The 19,971-nt window shown below is 46.9% G+C and overlaps 1 protein-coding gene across 1 annotated transcript in view; it reads left to right on the forward strand.

Annotated features, from left to right (window-relative positions):
- BAZ1A (bromodomain adjacent to zinc finger domain 1A) overlaps positions 1–19,971 on the forward strand; it is a 510,573-nt gene that overhangs the window by 455,570 nt on the left and 35,032 nt on the right. Inside the window, exons 20-21 of the mRNA XM_086936946.1 lie at positions 19,008–19,150; positions 19,654–19,749. Coding sequence (XP_086793072.1) covers positions 19,008–19,150; positions 19,654–19,749 — 239 coding nt within the window. The remainder of the gene's footprint in view (positions 1–19,007; positions 19,151–19,653; positions 19,750–19,971) is intronic.

Consider the following 19,971-nt stretch of genomic DNA (forward strand, 5'->3'; position numbering starts at 1 on the left):
AAGAATTCCTGCTCCAGGACTTAACTCTGCACCTGGACTTAACTCTGCACCCGTCGTCCACGACCCGTGTCCTGAGGGTCCATCCATTCTGAAGTGGTCCCCCAGCAGCGGTTCTGACCTCCAAACCATCAAGGGGTGTTGCCTCCAACGTTCTGTGCTGACACCTGCAGCTTCTAAACAACGAACCCCTCCACCACAACCAGAGCAGTACATAGATTCCTCACCTCAAAAGGCACCCCTGCAGTCTCTCTGACCGAAGCCTCCTGGCATCAAAGGACATCTCTACTTACCTGCCCAGCTGTTGGTTCCTCCAGGTAGACTTCCTGGGCCAAGCCTGTAGCCGAAATCAAACCAGAAATCTCTGTAGGATTGCAATAGGCTCCCCACACAATCTAAGCACCCTGCACCTGGTTGTCCCTGCACCCCTGGTGGTGTGGACTTAGTGCCAACCTGGGACCCCCCTTTGCCCTGACCTTAATCTCAGAAGTTTGAGGCCCAAGACCAAGTGGCGTGCCCGTGAGCCGCCCCCAACTGAGGTGCCCCATTGACACCCAGCACTGCACATAGCCACCCTAGTGCCGCTGGTGGTGCCCCTTGAGTGCCAACTTGAACCTTGGTTCAACCCCCCCAAAACTCCATTCCTAAAACCATTTACTTACCTTTAAACTTTACACTTAGTTTTTCTCCATAGGATTGTATGGTGGGTTGTCTCTGAAAAATCTTAAGTGTTGAGCTGTCTTGTACTGCAAAAATAGTAACCTAATGCCTTTAAAAGAGTTAGCCTGTTTGCTGATAGACTTTCATGATGTTTTCATGCCAAACTAGTAAAGTAATTACAAAGTAATAAGTAATTACAAGTGTTTTTGAATAGCTTACAAGCCATTTTCTCAACTGAAAATGAATCTTAATAATCCTACCAAATCAGTGCTCTCTTTTGAAAAGTAACCTTGTATGAAAATGTAGTATTTCTAGTTGTATTTCCCTGTGCTTGTTGCATAGCTATGAGATGAGAATCCTGTACTGAGAATGTTCCATGGCAATGTTCTGTTCTACTGTAAGGTTCTGCTATTTGTCAGTTGCCTTTTGACATTCATGTAATGTTGCGCCTCCGCTTGGTAGTCCAGCTTATGATATATTAAATCCTAAAGAAACTTACCTGATTATCATTACGACATCTTTTTGGCGACGGGTGCTGGACTACCTACACGGACCCACGAACACATTTTTTCACACTCTGACTCACGAAGGATTTGAAGCAGACGAAAAGGGGACGCTTCATATGAATGAGTTTCCAAGTGGAAAAGGTGTCGGAAGTATGCGGAAAAGCAGCAAGCTCATAGCGACGGTTTGATGAACAACTAAAACTTCTTCTGATATTATTGAAGATCGAGGCTGTGTTTCGAACTGTCAACCTCACTGTTCAAGGGACGGTAAGCTGTGTGAGGTTTGTTTCTGACGAATCCTTCTCCCTGAATCCTGCTGTCTGTAGCTGCACGGGATGATTGAGTGAGCGGGGCACGACAAGAAGAAGGTTAGTGGCTCTGGTGCAGGAACGCATACCATTCGCGGTGCATTCCAGCAACTGAAGTAATGGATGATTCTACGCGTGACGTCATACGCAGGCACGTTTATATTTTGTCATTGGAACGCAAAGAGCTTATGACATTGCACGTTCTCATGTTTGTGTTCCAACACCATTTATTTTACGTCATAAAGGATTAAATACTCAGAGGAGTTTCCATAACAGCGCCAATAATACAATTGTTGATAGACATTCCTTGAGAGAAAATCTCTTCACATAACGTCACTGTCAAACAAAGGGAGCGGCAGAGTCTTTGTTAAGAGGGTTCTTTTCATTATATCTCAGTGAAACAAAGGGACAGAGTTCTTTTCATTATATCTCAGTGAAACAAAGGGACTTTCTTCTGCTTTTATTTTTAATTCTGTCCTAGGTGGAACTATGGTTGCTTTTTAACTAGAACAATAGAGTTGGAAGAAAATAAAGAAAGGAATGTACAAGTACAAGAAATCTACCTGTAACATACAAAGGTTACTGTAACATCATTCCTTAGTTGTCACTGGTTAACAAACAAAAGTGAATTGTTGCACAAAGTAATATAGTTTTTTTTGTGTTTCTTTAAGCTACGGTTCTATTATGACAATGCAAGCTGTTTCTCCACCCACACCATTTTTAGAAACACCAGGAGATCCACCCATCAAATGGAGAAAGTGGTTTGATGGTTTTGAAACATACCTGGGCGCAATTGGTGCCATGAAATTTCCTGCTGAACGGAAGAAGTACATCCTAATGCATTCGTTAGGTTATGAAGGCAGAGAAATATACAACTTCCCAGTCCAGTTCAAATAGATGGCGGTGATCCTGTTGATGAGTATCAAGAAACAATAAAAAAATTAGACAAGGTTTGATACACAACCCAGTTTAGTTGTACTTCGACATAAGTTTTTTCTGCGGACGCAAAATACCGGCGAAGATGTTGACAACTACATAACTGCATTCAGAAGCCTTGTATCAGACTGTCAGTTTGAGAATTTTACAGAACAACTTGTTCGGGACCGATCAATTCATATCACATTGCTCAGATAAAAGTATCAAACAAAAATTACTGTCGATGGGGAATCCAACTTTAGAAGAAATATTTAGTGGCAAAAAGCATTGAGACATCTCAAATGTCTGTAAAAGAACTAGATGACAAAAAAAAGTGAAGCAGTTACTACCGTAAAAGTTAAAGATACAAAGGTATCTCACAACAAGATACATGATGGACAACAATCGTATGGAAGACAGATTTCATTTTTTTCTAAGACTAACATTTGTTTCAGGTGTGGTTATAGACCACATGGTCCAGGGGGAAGGTGTCCAGCTAAGTTTGTGACATGTAAAATTTGTAACAAAGTAGGCCATTTTGCAAAAGTATGTCAAACAGGAAAAAACTAATTTAACTCAAAGCCTGTTCCAGTGAAATGTGTAATTGATGAGGACACATTAGGAGAGGATGATGAGTCTATAATCAAAGATCTTAGTAACATGGTAGTTGTAGTTCAGGATGAGGGTGTTATTACAGGAGACCCAGATTTGTGTGTTGATCCCTATGTAGAGATCCAAGCAGGGGATTGTGTGTTGAATCTCTTGGTTGATTCCGGAGCACATATCTCCATGATTACATTGGAACTTTATCTAACAAAATGGCCCAATAGAATTCTCATTCCTCCAGACCGGAAAGCTGTCTCTTATGAGGGACGTGAGATTAATCTTTCTGGGTACATTGAGGAAATTTTAGAGTTCAAAGGAAGGAAAATTGTTGGTAAGATATGTGGCCCAGAAAGGATTGAACATTTTAGGCTGTTTTCGCCAAGGCCTATTTGGGATGGTATTAAAGCCTGGTGCTAAAGAACAAGTGCTTGCCATAAGAGAAAGTCCTGATCTCGAAAGTCTAATGATTATCCTCATGTGTTCTCAGGTGAGTTGGGCAAGATAAAGAATTTTCAACATAAGATCACCATAAAAGAAGGTGCCTGTCCAGTAAAACAAACGTAGGAGTGTTCCATTTAGTGTAAGACAGGACCGTGAAAAAGAACTTGATTCCTTATCTTCTAAAGGTCTAATTGAACCAGTGGAGACATCCCTTTGGTTGTCTCCATTAGTTGTAGCTAGAAAACAGAATGGAGAATTAAGGGTTTGTGTTGACCTTCGTTGCCTTAATAAGGAAATATGGGTTGATTCCCATCCCCTTCCAAACATAAATGAGTTACTAACAAATTTGGAAGATGCTAACGTTTTCACCAAACTGGATTTGGCATCTGCCTATCACCAGGTAGAATTAGCGCCTGAATCTAGACCTTTCACTGCGTTTGTATCACCATTTGGTACTTTCCAATATGTGTGTATGCCGTTTGAGCTGGCCTCAGCGGCATCCGTTTTCCAACGTCTCATGTCAAATATGTTGAAGGGGATTGATGGTCTATCTGTGTTCCAGGACGATGTTCTTATTTTTGCACCTGATAGACCTGCACACAATGTTATATTGAAGGAAGTCTTATCAAGATTTCAAAACAATGGAGTAGTTCTTTTCAGAAACAAGTGTGTCTTTTCAACAAATGAAGTAGACTATTTAGGTAATTTGGTCAATGATAAAGGTATTCTTCCAAAGTCCAGTCTTGTTGATTCCATTGTTAAAGCTAGGGCTCCTTCTGACAAAAGCACCCTCAAATCATTCCTTGGTCTATGTGAATTTTATTCAAGGTTCATTCAAAATTATGCTAGTAGATTAAGACCATTATCATGCATGCTTATGAAGGGAGTTGAATTTGTGTGGAGCAAAGAATGTCAGGATGTGTTTGATTGGATGAAAAAACAACTCAGTTCTCCTACAATTTTAAAACATTATGATCCCGCTCCTATGTGCACCCTCACGGTCGATGCAAGCAATGTGGGATTAGGTGCAGTCCTCTCTCAGCAAAACAAAGGGGAATTCCAAACTATTGGGTTTGCATCCCGAGTCTTCTCACCAGCTGAGATGAAGTACTCAGAAGGTTGTGGGCCATCATAAAGTTCAGGAATTTTCTTTGGGGGAGAAAATTCTGTCTAAAGACAGATCATAAACCTTTGATCTTTATAATCAGTGTCAGGAACGTGAGAGATTTCACACCTAGAATTGCACGTCTATCTTCAAAATTGTTGCAATTTGATTTTACTGCTGAATATATTCCAGGGAGCAAAAATGGGTGTGCGGATTTTTTGTCTCGATCTTCTGACATTGTTGAAGAAAAATTAAATGTTGATGAGGATGACAAAGAAGAGTTTCTGGTTGCTGCTGTTGATCTTCCTCAGTTGTGTGCTGTATCAGAAAATGAATGGAGAAGTGCTCTTTTGAATGATGTTTCTCTTTGTAAGGTCATGAAATTTATTAAGGAAGGTTGGCCTAAAGAAAGGAATCTGAGTTTTGATTTTAAGACGTATCTCCAAGTAGTTGACGAGCTTACCATTGTTGGTGGTTTAGTGCTGAGAGGAGATAGGCTTGTTCCTCCTTTGACCTTGAGAACCAAATTGGTAGAGTCTGCACATGAGGGACATCTGGGCGCTACTTTAACAAAAAGAAGAGTGCGACTTTCGTTTTGGTGGCCATCTATGGACAGAGAAATTGATGACTTTTTCACTTCATGTGTAATTTGCTCAAGTTGTGATAAGGTAGCAAAGTTACGTACTCCACCGTTGTCACCCATTCAGTTGCCTTCGGGACCTTGGACTAAATTGGGATTGGACATTGTGTCCTTTCCATGCTCTGGATTCCTCGTCTAAATTTGCTTTGGTCCTCATGGACTATTATTCTAAATGGCCAGAAATTAAGATTGTTAGAGAAGTGTCTGCCAGAACAGTTGTGGAATTTCTTAGTGATATGTTTTTGAAGAAACGTTTCCCGGAATTTTTGGTGACTGATAATGGTACGCAGTTTGTTGCATCTGAGGTTGAAGATTATCTGTGTAAGTGTGGCATTAAACATCTCAAAAGTGCTTTGTATCATCCTCAAACCAACGGTTTGGTTGAACGTATGAACAAGGTTCTGTGGGAGTGTATACAATGGGCTCTGTCTAAATGTGTTGAGTAGTTCTGTGAGGAGCATGTTGTGGTTTTATCTAACTACTCCTCACTCAACTACAGGTGTCTCACCTTTTGAGCTACTACGAGGTCGTAGAGCTTCCACCGTGTCTTGTCCAGGTTGGATGAATAATTGGATAAAAGGAAAACAGTGGAATGATGAGGTGGTAAGAGATCAAGTAGAATGTGTGCAGAATAAACAAAAAATGTATTTTGATTCCAAGAAGTCTGTTGAAGTTGTGGACATATTTCCTGGTGATTATGTTTCCATCAAGACACCTACACATGTAAAGTATGGATTTTCGAAATGCAGTTGCTCTATCAAAGTCAGAGGTTAGAGGAAATTCTGTCAAATTGATCAATGGACAATGGTGGAACAAGAATAGTTTAATAAAAAAATGTCAGACTGATAATTCATTTGATAGAAATACTGATAAAGGTGGTGAAGATGGTACCGGACAATTTGTCTTGAGGCGTAGCCTTCGGCAATCCAAAATTCCTCTTCGTTACAAAGTTTAATCTTATTCTTGTTTGTTTTCTTTTTCGTTATTATTTTCTTTTTCTTTCTTTCTTTCTTTTTATTTTTAAAAGGAAAACCAATGTAGTATTTCTAGTTGTATTTCCCTATGCTTGTTGCATAGCCATGAGATGAGAATCCTGTACTGAGAATGTTCCATGGCAATGTTCTGTTCTACTGTAAGGTTCTGCTATTTGTCAGTTGCCTTTTGACATGCATGTAATGTTGTGCCTCCGCTTTGTAGTCCAGCTTATGATTGATTGAAACTTACTTGATGTTTGTTATCATTACGACAGAAAAATATAACTTACCTGCTACCAAGTACATCTTGTTCCTAGAAACAAAGCAACAAAATAGCTTTTTTTTAACAAATAATTGGTCTGTATTCAGTCTGAGGGCATGACATTTCTTGCCTGAATGTGTTCAACAAATGCTTAACACTACCCTCTGATAACCCTGACTGCTCGTTCACACTACCACAAAAGAGAGTAAGGTATTATCTACTTTAGCTTCTGCTATACCTCTGAGGATCCACTGTACTCTGTGCACACTATACCTTAATTTGGTATGGTATATACAGAGACCGCTTCCTACACAAGTTCTTTGTTGAAAGCAGTCTTTTAACACACTGGATGTTGAGTGACTCCTCCAATCCTAGCAGTCCGTACAGTTCCTCTCAATAGAGCCAGTGCCCAATCGACATCAGGACAAGGGAGTTTACTCCCTATTCTTACTCATCCCCAAAAAGCATCTCTCACAAGGCGCTTTTTAGGGGCAAATGTAGGTCTGTCACTGGTAATAAGGCCACAAACACATGATAGGACTCAGCATAGGTCTTAGGAAATTATTCCTATGCTCAACCCTTGGTAACGTGGCTGCGAGCAGACAGGCTTAACTTCAAAGACCGGTATGTAAAGCATTTAAAAACACCATTTCAGTGAATAATTAAGACACAACACAAAATAAAAGTCCAACACCAATTTATAAAAATAGGTAATATTTGTACTTTTAAATGACACCAAAACGAAAAAAAATCCACTGTAGGGAACCAGAGATTAATTTTTAAAGATTAGTCACTTTCTAGTGCTTAGAAACCAACAGTTCCCCTTTTTAGGCATTTCGTTTTCTCTGTCATGTACACACCTTTTTAAATTGTTCTGAAGAATTTTCTCACCACTGTCGTGGGCTGCCTTCTTCAGCAAGCGGGGTCCAGTTAGAACACTTTCCTGGAGTTCTGCTTGCGGGTCCCAAAGTATCCAACACACAATCCAAGGTTCTGGAATCTCCAAGAGGGTCCTTGAAAGTGTGAAACTTCAGTTCCGCAATCCACTTGAACAAATGCCCTTACAAATCCACTGGTACTCTAGGCTTTGAATTCTTTGTGGGGCTGTCCAGGTGAGCTCTGTTAACCTGTAGCTTGCAGGGAGTTCCACTCTTGAGTCTTTTGGCAGCAAGGTAATCCACAGGGCTATAGTTTCAGCTGGTGCAGTCTTCATAGGTAAGGCCTTAGAGTTCCTTGCTCAGCAAAATCTTCAGCAGAGCACTTCTTGCTTTATTCAGTTTCAAGCAGCAGATCTGGAGGGCTCTGCCCCTCTCAGATACTTATTCAAAATTCTCTGCGTCAAGCACCAGATCACTGCTGTCCAATGAGAGCAGGGCAACTCCTCATAGTTAGGACCACATCCTGTAGAGTGTGGCATTAGTTTGTCCCAGAGTGCATCATTCTTCCAAATCCATAATGGCTGATTTTGCAGCAAGGAGGTAAGAGTTGGCTAAACACACCCCCTGGGATGGCTTATTTCTGTGGACTCTCCCCCTACCATCTGCACATACCTTCCTTAAGCCTAGCCCTGACTCTGGGTCAAGACTGTCAGAGTGAACTGAAACCCAGGCCTCCCCTCTGCCTTTGAAGAGCATAGTTTACGACGCCACCTCCTGGCCTGGCATTCCTATAGACCAGCACACTGCCCTCCCAGCCGCCTGGCTAATCCACTTAACTCTGACCAATCAGGGCAGACCACTGAAAGGCTGAATTTGGACTTGCAAACAAGAAAGTCTCATAACTTCTTGTATGTACACTTTAGGAGAAATTCAACAATATAATATTGTTGGATTTACTACTACCATTCTGGAACGTCTTTGAATGGTCCGGCTAGTCCTCTCCTATCAATAAGTATTAATCAATCACTTCCTACCATGTTAACCTATGGGCCATGGGGTTTGCAATAGGGGAAATGACTTGGGCCACTTTTCAAGAACCAGGGCTTATAAAACCATATTTAATAAGTATTTCACTAATTTCTGTAGTAGGGGATCTCTGTGTATAGTCATAATCTAGTGAATAGTCCCGCCCATGTGCGTGGACCCCGGAGCAATCAAAAATAATCTCTTACGGTGTCGAAAAATGCAGAACTGCACAGACACTTAAGAGATAATTAAAGACAGATATTGCAGCCTATATCACTGTTGGACTTGGCCCTTCTGGCAGGTTCACCCCTAAACATTTTGCTTTTAATGGTGACCTGGTGATAGTCATTTTTGGGTTCTGCGCACTTTCACTGTGTCCCAGTGGAAAGTGCGTGCGCACTCTGAGTGCGTGGAGTGAGGTTGGCCTGCCCTCCCATAGGAATGCATGGGGAATGTCTGTGTCCCTGGTAGTTCCTGATGCGTGAGGCGTGCATGCTCAAGTTTGGTATGTGCGAACTCGTGAGAGTGAATGCTGCGCAATGGTGTGTGCTGCGTGTATGTGTCTAGTGGGGAAGTGCCACTTCTAGACATGGCTGTACGTGTGCTGTGAGGGTGCTGGAGTGTGATTGGCTGGAGCTGGCTGGGATGCCAGGCTCCAGGATGTCTGGATGGGTCTGCCCAGTGGTGAGTGCTGAGATTAGCATGCTGATGTGAGGGGAGGAGTGCACCTGTGTCCTGAATGAGGCTGGGTTTTCCCCACACAATGCAGGCTCCGCCCCCTGTGGGGCGTCTAATGACCCTAGCCCTGCCAGTGAATGAAAGGGGTGGTTGAGCCCATCAAGGGTGCTCCAAAACCAGCTGCGACTGGTTTCTCCCCCACCCTGCACCTATAGACAAAGGGATTTCAAGTATAAGAAAGGGCTGTGTCCCCTTACATGTTGTTCTCTTCCAGGATCCTGAGGGGGCTGCTGCTGGGCAGGAGGACCGCCACTTGGATTGCCTCCCTGCCTGGAGGCCCAGTGAGCTGGCTCTGGGCCCAGCCTTGCCCCCCTGCCCACCAAAGAACTTTGCTGGACTTTGCCAAGCGCCTGGAAGCGCTTCATTTCTCTCCTGAAGCACCTGGGAGCGCTGTAAGGTCCATAGCGCCAAGGAGCGCTCTATTCTTGCCCATAGCGCTTAGGAGCACTTTATTTTGCTTATAGCGCTTGGCAAGCGCTTTATTTGCCTTTTAGCGCTTGGGAGCCAGTTGCCTTTCACTTGCGCTTCAGAGCGCTTATTTCTCCAGAGCGGCTGCCATGCTGCATATTTGCCTGCATTATTTTAATCGAGGGAGGCCACCCCTCTTCAGCCCCGCAGCTGGGAAAAGATTTCATCGCTGGCCCTGGGATTGCTGGGGGGACGCTGTTACCGCCTCCCTGCTCGGGCCGCGCTGTCATTGGCAGCCACCCGAGGCAGGAAGCCAGGCAAACAGAGGAGACGTGGGCCGGCCCACAGGCGAGCCTGAAGTCCTGCCCCCCACAGCCCGAGGAAGCCTGAAGCTGCCCGGGGAAGAGAGAGGGCGGTGCCTGCCTTCCCGGGGCTCCCGGGACCGTGGGAGAGCCCCGGAGTGCAGCCAGGAGGCTGACAGAGAGCCCCGCAGCCAGTGAGGGACCGGCCGCAGCAGAGACGGAGCAGGCGGGGCTCCGGTGCTGGAAGAGAGCCCCGCGCTGTCCAGGGAAGCCCCGCAGCCCAAGAGGAGCCTCGCCGGAGACCGGTGAGTGAAGCCCCGAGGCTCCACCGTGTGGGGCCTATTTGTTTGAGAGCCACGAGGCTTCCAGCGGCATTTTGGCACCACGAGTCCCCAGAGAGGGGACTCCATCATACCTGGGGAATTGATTTGTTTATTAGGAGCCCGAGAGGCTCCGGGGGTATTACCTTGTCTTTCAAGCCCCGAGAGGCTCCACTCGCTCCTGTGCATTGACGAGCCTGTGAGGCTTGAGGCTGCATTTCTGTGTTTAGAGCCCTGAGAAGGCTCTGGGGGCATTTGTTAATTAGGAGCCCCGAGGCTCCAGGGCCCACATTGTGTTTAGAGCCCCAGAAAGGTTCAGGAGTATTGCCTATCGTAGAGCCCAGCGAGGCTCTTTGGGGGAACAGTAGATTTGGCCAGAGCCTGCGAGGCCCCAGCATTGGCCCTCATTATCTACACCAGTTGCCCAGCACTTTGTGGGCAACTGCCACGTTTAGGCCCCCCCTGACACTGGGACACAGGGCGTCCTAGCCCCAACAAGGCCAGTTGGCCTAGAGACAGTCACAGGTGGTGACTTGTGAGTTTGGCGCAATTGTTCTTTTTCTACACCTCTGAATGTGTGTTTATGCATCATGTGTTTCTCTTACACCTCTGAATGTTTGTAGGCATCATGTGTTTTCCTCCCTTACACCTCTGAATGTATGTTATGCATCATGTGTTATGTGCTTATACCCCTACAGGTATTGTGATACTTAGGTGGTTTTTCTCCTAGTGCAGGTGGTGCTAGTGAGGTCCTGGTTCCCTGCGTGACCTGTTCCTAAGGTGGTTAGGATTGCGTAGGTGGTACTTAACCTTTACCAGTAGTTACTGGTTGTGTGCTTATGTTCTATTTTGTGCTACAGTGATTTATATTCATTCTTGGTTCTAAGTGCTAATTCTACCTAGTGCTAAGTTCTAAAAGTGCCTATTCCGGACAGTGGTCCATGTGGCCCTGTCTTGTACATATCCCCTGTAAATTCTGCCTGTGGGCACATTGTAAAGTGTGTGTTTTATCTAATGTGTTTTGGTATAATACAAAGGCTATTTTTATATATAACCTTGTGTGGAGTATCCTTTGTGGTGGGCCTCGGGTGTTGTTGCTGGGGTGCGTGCGCAAATACTTAACTCACATCGCCTCCAAGTTTAGCCTTGCTGCTCGCGCCACGTTACCTAGAGGGTGAGCAGGGGTTATCTTGGCGTGTAACTCCCTTGCCCTGACTTAGGAGTGGTGGTCTCTGAATGACTTTGGCGCAAGCCCTGGCCAGCCAGGGATCCCATTTCTAACAATCACTAGGCTACACTGTCCAGTACTTCAACTAGAAATTCCACCAAAAATCCACAAACAGCAAAGTCTGTCCAGATTTCCCTTGCTTTAGCAGCAAAAACCCTCTGGAATGCTAGAGAGGAAGACCTGGACAGACAAGGCCCCTAGGCTGCCATTATGTGGCTCAGAACAGGATACTGTACCTTTAAGAGAACTTTCCAGAATTTCACAGTATCCCAGAATGCACTGCAGGTCCCTTTTACAAGTCTTTAAGTGCTTTCTAAAGTACTTTGGTGCCTTTCTTCTTGTTAATCCCTTGGTGCACTCTTTGCTTGTCAATATGCCTGCATTATTTGACAAATGTCCAGAGTGCTCCAGGAAGAAGGCCAAATCGGATCCACATGAGGTGTGTATCCTCTGCCTTCCCTCTTCCCATGTCCCTGAGGAGTGTCATTTGTCAGGGCTTTTCTGGCAGGACCCTGAAGGATAGAAAGAAGATCAGGCTTCAGGGCCTTGAGGAAAGAAGGCTGAAGGCGCAAGGTGGGTCTGGAGGGGCTTCCTCTGCCCATGCTGAGGCCTCTGGGGGGCTCCCCAGGGGCAGGAAGACAGGCAAGCGTCCCCATTCTCAGTCTGTGTCGATTGCACCGACTACGGCGTCGAGAGGGATGACTGCAGTCTGTTCCCCCGTCTCCCCAGGGCTCTGGGTCGAAGCGGCGTCGACGTTCGGCGTCGAGGGAACTGAACAGACCGCCGTCGAGATCTCCTGTGACTATTTCGTCGTCCTCGTCGAGTGATCGACGTCGAGAGGCCCGGCGTTGGCGCTCGCCGTCGAGGCGACACCGCCGTTCGCCGTCGGCGAAAAGGAGAAGGTTGTCGTCAAGGGGATCCTTGGCGTCGAGGCGAAGATCGCCCTCGAGGCGAAGGCATTCGCCGTCGAGGGAGAGACTCTCTCCGTCAAGGGAGAGACGCTCGCCGTCAAGGGAGAGACGCTCGCCGTCGAGGGACAGACGCTCGCCGTCCGGTCGCCGTTCTTCGACGCCGAGAAGACTAGGAAGGAGTTCTGGCGCCAGGAGTCAGTCTAGCAGGCGCCAGATACCTATGGGAGGTTCGCCAACGTCCCAGACTGGAAAGAAAGGCGGATCACCGGGTTCGGTGTACTCCATGGTGTATACCCCGCCGCAGAGGCCGATTACTCCCCCGCCTCCATTACCGAGGCGGCTCCCATCGCGGGCTTCTACTCCTCCTCCGCTCCCACCACTTCCACCGCGTCCTCTACCTCAACCTCAGCTGCCGGCAGACAAGCCGCCTCCGATCCCTCCGAGGTCGGTCTCACTGCCCCGATATCCGACTCCTCCCAAGGGGACCCCTCAGCCGAGGGACCCGGCCAAACCAAAGTCGCCCGTCCCTGTGGAACCGGCGGATCGACCGAAGCCAAGGAGGAGGGGGAGATCGAGGAGTCGGCATAGATCCTCCACCAGGTCAAGACGGCGCCATAGGAGGCGCGGATCGCGGTCCCGCACGGACTCCTCCAGGACCTATTCACCGACCTTGTCGGAATCCTTGGGGACAAGGGTGTCTCCAGTGGACGACATCAGGATGTTTTCCTGAGGGGGGCAGCGAAATTGGGAATCACGGTGACGGCTCCAACACCCACGACGTCCGTGATATTTGAGACGCTTCACAAGAAGCATTTGTCTCGCCCTTTACTACCGCTAGTACCTGGGTTGGTAGAGCCTGCGGAGGAGCTGTTCCTCACGCTAGCAGTGACGATGGCCGCTCCCTCCTGGCTTCTGAAGAAGTACAGGGCCCCGGATTCTGACCCGGCTTTTCTACGGATAGACCCGGTTCCGGACTCTGTTGTAGTGACGGCGGCCAGGAAGCATCGTTCTACCTCCCCGTCTTCTACCGTGCCTCCTGATAAGGAGAGCCGATGGATCGACTTAGCTGGCAGGAAGGCCTGTGGGACGGCATCGACGGCCATGAAGGCCTCTAGCGATGCGGCTTTGCTAGGGCAGTATGACCGTGCCCTGTGGGAATCCCTTCAGCAGTTCACGGAACTCCTGCCACGCGATAAGAGGGAGGATTTCCAGGAGATCCTCAAGGAGGGGATGCTGGTTTCGAACCAGGTCATCAGCGCGGCTGCGAATGTGTCTCTTGGCGGCCCATGGGTACTGTCATGGGATCAACCATGCTTGGCTCAGGCTCACATCACTCAAGCCGGAGGCCCAGCAGCGGGTGGCCAATCTGCCCTTCTCGGGGAAACCCTGTTCGGCAAGCATGCGGACGATGAGATGGCCCGCATGAAAGCGGAGAAAAGAAGGCCTACCGCCCGTTCCAGAGACGGTTCGGTGCACAGGGCAGAGGGCGAGGACAGGCTTCAACAACAGCAGCAGTTCCGGAGACCCTTCCAGAAGTGCCAGAAGGGTAGAGGGGGACAGCAGTCCTCTACAGCGAACAAAGGCCCGGCTGGGACTCGACCCTGAGCGGTTACTTCCCCTACATCCGTTACCCGCTCCGGTGGGGGGGAAGCCTTCAATTTTATCTGGCAGAGTGGAGAAAAATTACTCAGGACAAGTGGGTGCTGAATATTGTTTGCAATGGATACAGTCTTCGGTTCACCAGCCCGCCTCCATCAATTCCTCTGGTCAACTCGCAGTTTCAGCTGCGCGAGCTCCAGGCGGAAGCCGATATCCTGTTAAGGAAAAGGACGATAGAAGACTTACCTCTGTCTCAAAGAAGAAAAGGTCTGTACTCCCGGTTCTACCTGGTTCGCAAGAAGGACAAGAACGAGTTCAGGCCCATTCTGGATTTGCGACAAGCAAACAAGTGGATTCGCAGAGAGAAGTTTTGCATGCTGTCGTTGCATCAGATTTATCCTCAGTTGCAACAGGGAGACTGGCTATGTGCTATAGACCTACAAGATGCGTACTTCCATGCGCCCATTGCACACAAACACAGGAAGTTCCTGCGATTCCAAGTCGGCGCCAGTCATTATCAGTACACTGTACTGCCATTCGGACTGAAGTCTGCGCCCAGAACATGCTCGAAGTGCATGGCAGTGGTAGCTGCACACCTAAGGAAGAACAAGGTGTTTGTCTACCCATACCTGCATGATTGGTTGATCAAGGCCTCCTTCTCGGAAGCTCAAGCACACTTCCGGAAGACGTGCGTTCTCTTGAAAAAGCTGGGATTGCACATCAACATGTCCAAGTCTGTCCCGACTCCGGTCCAGTGCATACAGTACTTGGGAGCCTCCATCAATACGCTGTCAGCAAGCGTGTCTCCTTCGGAGGAGCGACGATTATCACTCCTTTGGAAGGCTCAGGTCTTATGACCACTCCATCTACAACAGTGAGGACGGTGTCTTCTCTACTGGGATCGATGGCCTCCTGTATATTTCTCACGCACAACTGCACATGAGACCGTTGCAGGAGTGCTTGGAGGATCAGTGGGATCAGAGGAGAGGATCTTGGGACGACCGGATACGACTGTCTCTGCGTGCGCTTCAGTCGCTGAAGTGGTGGTGTTCAGCGGATAATCTCCTGAGAGGGGTTCCCTTCCACAAGGACATTCCCACACAGACTATCGTGACGGTTGCGTCTCTCCGCGGCTGGGGGGCGCACTCCAGGGACTTACAGATTCAAGGGACGTGGTCCAAGACTGAGTCCACGTACCACATCCATTTCCTGGAACTCAGAGATGTTCACTTGGCGCTGAAGGCCTTTCTTCCGTCCTTCCAGACAGACTCTGCTTGTGCAAACGGACAATACGACCACGATGTACTACCTCAACAAGCAGGGGGGCTCGAGATCGCGCACCCTGTCGCAGGAAGCGCAGGCGATCTGGCACTGGCTTCTGGCCAGAGGACTGACGATAACGGCTACCCATCTGCCAGGTGTGCAGAATGTTCAGGCGGGCGCTCTGAGCAGACTGATACAGGAAAACCACGAATGGGTCATAAACGACGAAGTGCTAGAAGTCTTCGCAAGGTGGGGGACTCTGAACGTAGATCTGTTCGCCGCCGCCGAAAACAGCAAATGCCGAGACTTCGCCTCCAGGTACTACCAGCAAGGGACGCTGGGGAATGCGTTATGGATCAACTGGTCGAACAGCTTTCTGTACGCTTTTCCACCCCTTCCCCTGATTCCGGCGGTGCTCATCAAGCTGTCCCAGTCCAGGGCGTGGATGATCCTGATTGCCCTGGAATGGCCAAGCAGTGGTGGTTCACGGACCTGCTTCACCGATATTTCCTTCCTCGCATACGGCTGCCGTGCAGGCCGGACCTTCTCACGAAGTTAGGGGGGCAGATGTTGCACCCCAACCTCTTGTCTTTGAGTTTGGCAGCATGGCTCCTGAGATAGTGCAATATGGCCATTTGAATCTACCTGAAGATTGCATGGACATACTGAAGGAGGCTAAACCACTCGGACTTCCTATGCTTACATGTGGAAGAGGTTTTGCATCTGGTGCAAGTCCAAGAATTATGACCCGACGACGTGATATCCCTTTGGGATGATTGTTAGCGCTCTATAAGAAACCTAAATAAATAAATAAATAAATCTTCTACATCTGGCGCAGTCTGGCCTTAATGTCCATTCCATTAAGGTTCATCTTGCTGCGCTGACTGCCTACAGGAAATGCCCTTCACAGACTTCCTTCTTTCAGATCCCTGTGATCAAAGATTTTTTGAAAGGCTTGAAGAAAGTGTTCCCTCCTGTCCGGCTTCCTTCGCCTTCATGGGAATTGAATGTGGTGCTGCCCAGATTGATGAAGGAGCCTTTTGAACCTATTCATAAGGCTTCGTTGCAGCACCTGTCCTAGAAGACGGCCCGCAGGGTGAGTGAAATTCAGGCGTTGTGTTGCCAGGAACCTTATACTGTATTTCATGCTGCTACGGTTGTTATGCGCACTCACCCTAAATGTCTTCCAAAGGTTATATCTGATTTTCATGTTAACCAGACCATAACTTTGCCTACGTTTTTTCAGAATCTTTCATCTCCAGCGGAAAGGTCTTTACATTCCCTGGATGTTAGGAGGGTGTTGAAATTTTATCTGGATAAGACCAAGGATATTCGTAGGTCAGACCAATTGTTTATCAATTATGGATCAGTCAGGACGGGTCTTGCTACCTCTTAACAGTCCATCTCTAGGTGGATTGTGTCCTGCATACAACTATTATTTATTTTTATTATTTATTTAGAAGTTTTCTATAGCGCTAACAAGACCCGAAGGTAGCAGAGCGCTTTACAATAGAGGGAATGAAAAAGAGAACAACATGACACAAACCCAATAAAAGCGATCAGCGAGCGACAATTTGAAATGCGGAAAAGTTCGGACAGCAGGACTTCTTGGTAACAGGATTCAATGTTACCGCATGGATTCAGGGGACGCTTGCTGATCCAAGTTACCCGCAACCAAGGGAACGGATAAGGCACAAGGAACTGTTACCAAAAGGCTAATAAGACCTTAGGGGGTAAACCTAAGGCTCATTCGACCAGGGGCAAAGCTGCCATGACTGCTTTGCTCCGTAATGTTCCAATTGCAGAAATCTGCAAGGCGGCCACTTGGAAGTCGGTCCATACCTTTGCTAAGCATTACTGCCTGGACTCTGATGCCAGGGCAGACGCTCAGGTTGGGCAGGCTTCGCTGCGAAATCTGTTCGCAAAATAGTGGTGTTATTTCTCGTTTTCTCCCCCGCCGCTTTGGTGTGGGGATGGGCTTGCCATTCTATTCACTAGATTATGACTATACACAGAGATCCCCTACTATAGAAGTAGTTTCTGTCCTGTAACTCCAGTTCTGTAGTAGGGGTATTTCTGTTATAGTCATAAGCGCCCGCCCTCCTCCCCAGTGGAGAGAGATATTAATGTAAGGAATGCTACAGGTCTGGCGTGTTACGCCTTCAAAAAGAACTGAAAGTAAAAGGGACCTGCAGTGCATTCTGGGATACTGTGAAGTTCTGGAAAGTTCTCTTAAAGGCACAGTATCCTGTTCTGAGCCACATATTGGCAGCCTATGGGGCTTGTCTGTCCATGTCTTCCTCCCTATCATTCCAGAGGGTTTTTGCTGCTGAAGCAAGGGAAATCTGGACAGACTTTGCGGTTTGTGGATTTTTGGTGGAATTTCTAGTTGAAGTACTGGACAGTGTAGCCTGGTGATATAGGCTGCATTACCTGTCTTCAATTCTCTCTTAAGTGTCTGTGCAGTTCTGCATTTTTCGACACCTTAAGAGATTATTTTTGATTGCTCCGGGGTCCACGCACATGGGTGGGACTATTCACTAGATTATGACTATAACAGAGATACACCTACTACAGAACTGGAGTTTCAGGACAGAAACTACTCCTTCTACAGGACCCCCACCCCCTGTGCAACTAGGGGAGACTTCAGGGGTTCTGAATCTGCAGAAATCATGCAGATTATCCTTACCCAATTCTTCTAGCATCAAAGTCGAATTTGAGCAGCTCTTTAACACAATATGGGGAGTGAAATGTAAAATTTCACTTTACCCAGGCATATAAAAACTCATTTTATAAGGGCGTACCTTATAGATAACTGACCCCCCACCCCTGGGATACCTAGGGGTGACCCTGGGGGTCCCTAATATGCAAAAACATGGTAGGCTTTTCGTTTTTAAGGGCCCCTACCCCCAAAGTCGACTTTATGCACAATTTAAGGTTTAAAAGCTGTCCTGGCCACCAGGGATGCTTTTAAACTGACCTCAGGCTTCAGCAAAAAGCTGCTTGCCTCCAAACTATGCCCCAGGATACTGGAGACTTCTAGGTAGTTTTAATCTCCTGCCCTATTACATACTAGGGGCTTATGGGGTAGGTCATGCCAATTACAGGGGTACCCCACCATACCATAGTGTACCCTAGTGTATGTTGGGTGTCTTAACTGCATTCTGTGTTCCTTTTAGCTTGGCACTGGCCCTCGGCCTGGTTAAACAGAGCCCAGAGTCAGTTAACACCTGTTCCAGTCAGCAAAATTTGGGGGTGCCCAGGGCACAGGATAACTTTGCAACATCTGAGCATTTCCATATGTCAACTCTGCAAGTTGTTATCCGCCTTCTTTAACAATGTGACTTCATGATGGTGCTAGACATAAAGGACAGCTACTCTTGCATACCAATCCATTCTGCTCATTGGCGCTACCTCCATTTTGTGTTAAGTAGTCAGCACTACCAATTCAAGGTGTTGCTTTTCGGGGGTACCACTGCCCTAGAGATCTTCAAAAAATATCTTGTGGTGGTAGCCCTTCACCTTAAAAGTGTGAGGCCCCTGTGTGTTCCCCATTTAGATTATTCGACGTCGTGTAGTTTCCACTGAACAGTAGGAACGCGTTTACAGACAAATAAACTTAGGATTTTGCCAACTGGTAAACACCCTCCACACTTTTCTGCCCATCACGGCTGATCAACTTTCTGCTTTCTGCTATAAAATCAAGTAAGGATCTCCAGTCGACCCACTTAAACCAGATCAATTTAAGAAAGTGCTGTCGACCGTTTTACCTTCCCTGAATCAGTTGATAAATGGGTCCCTCAGTAGAGCTATAAATGTGGTTTACGTAGTTTGATTTACCTTCATGGAATAGTTAATATAAACACACTTTTCTATGATCTTGATGATGATCTATTTATTTTTAAATCTCTCAAACCCAGAGTCTCGGAGTTGAAGACTGAAGGTCAGAGCACTGGCTCCAGCAACACACCTCAGCTCACCAACAACACTGTGCACTACCTAGCTCTGGCGCTGCTGCAAATTGAACAGGGTGTTGAGCGACGTTTCTTGAAGCCGCCACTGGGTATGTGCTGTTAGAGCAAGTTCACCTGAGCCCTTGGACTTTCTGTCCAGGACGACTTCCGGAGAGATGGGACTGGTCTTGAGAATTGCACATTATTGATTTCTTATGGGTAACGTAAGTGCAGGGTGATAGAGAACTGGGTTGGGTTCACTGGGAGAGACCTTAAATAGTCCTAAGTGGCACAATCTGGGTTCAGTAGCCCAGCAGGTTGCCAACAGGTTTGTCATGTAGCATGTATAAATGCTCTTTTACAGTGGGTTGGATGAGAATTATGGACCTGTTTCTCCTGGCTGAAGTGTAGATATTCTGATGTTTTTTTGTGGTCAAGTGATGTGGGTGTATTCTGGTGAATTTAGTGGTGCAGTGTTTTGATATGCAATAGGGCATGATTTAGTAAGGTCAGTGTGAACAGACAGTCTTAATTTTCCTCGAATGTGCTTAACTCTGCACCTCTTTTTACAAGCTATTCTCTAAAGAGCTGTTTGTTTTTGGTTTGAATTTAGGTGATGTAGAAGATAGTAAAAAGGACCAAAAAGGAGACAAAAAAAGAAAAGATGACAGGAAAAAAAAAGACGAAGATCAGTCCAGTGAACGAGATGGTGAGTTTAAGGCAATGTGTATCTCTTGGGCAGAGGTGTGGGTAGACCACAGTCTAGTACAGCCTAGATGGCTGTTTTTAATGACTATTGTATAGAACAAACCTATGTTCGCACAAGCCAGATTACCCAACACATCAGATGTCTACTCTTATCCATTTGAATCAAATCTGACTGGCTGCAGATGGGCAGAACTGGTGGTCAGAGAAAGACTGCAGTCTGGCC

This window comes from Lissotriton vulgaris, chromosome 9 (assembly GCF_964263255.1).
Source record: "Lissotriton vulgaris chromosome 9, aLisVul1.2, whole genome shotgun sequence".
Classification (NCBI taxonomy): domain Eukaryota; kingdom Metazoa; phylum Chordata; class Amphibia; order Caudata; family Salamandridae; genus Lissotriton; species Lissotriton vulgaris.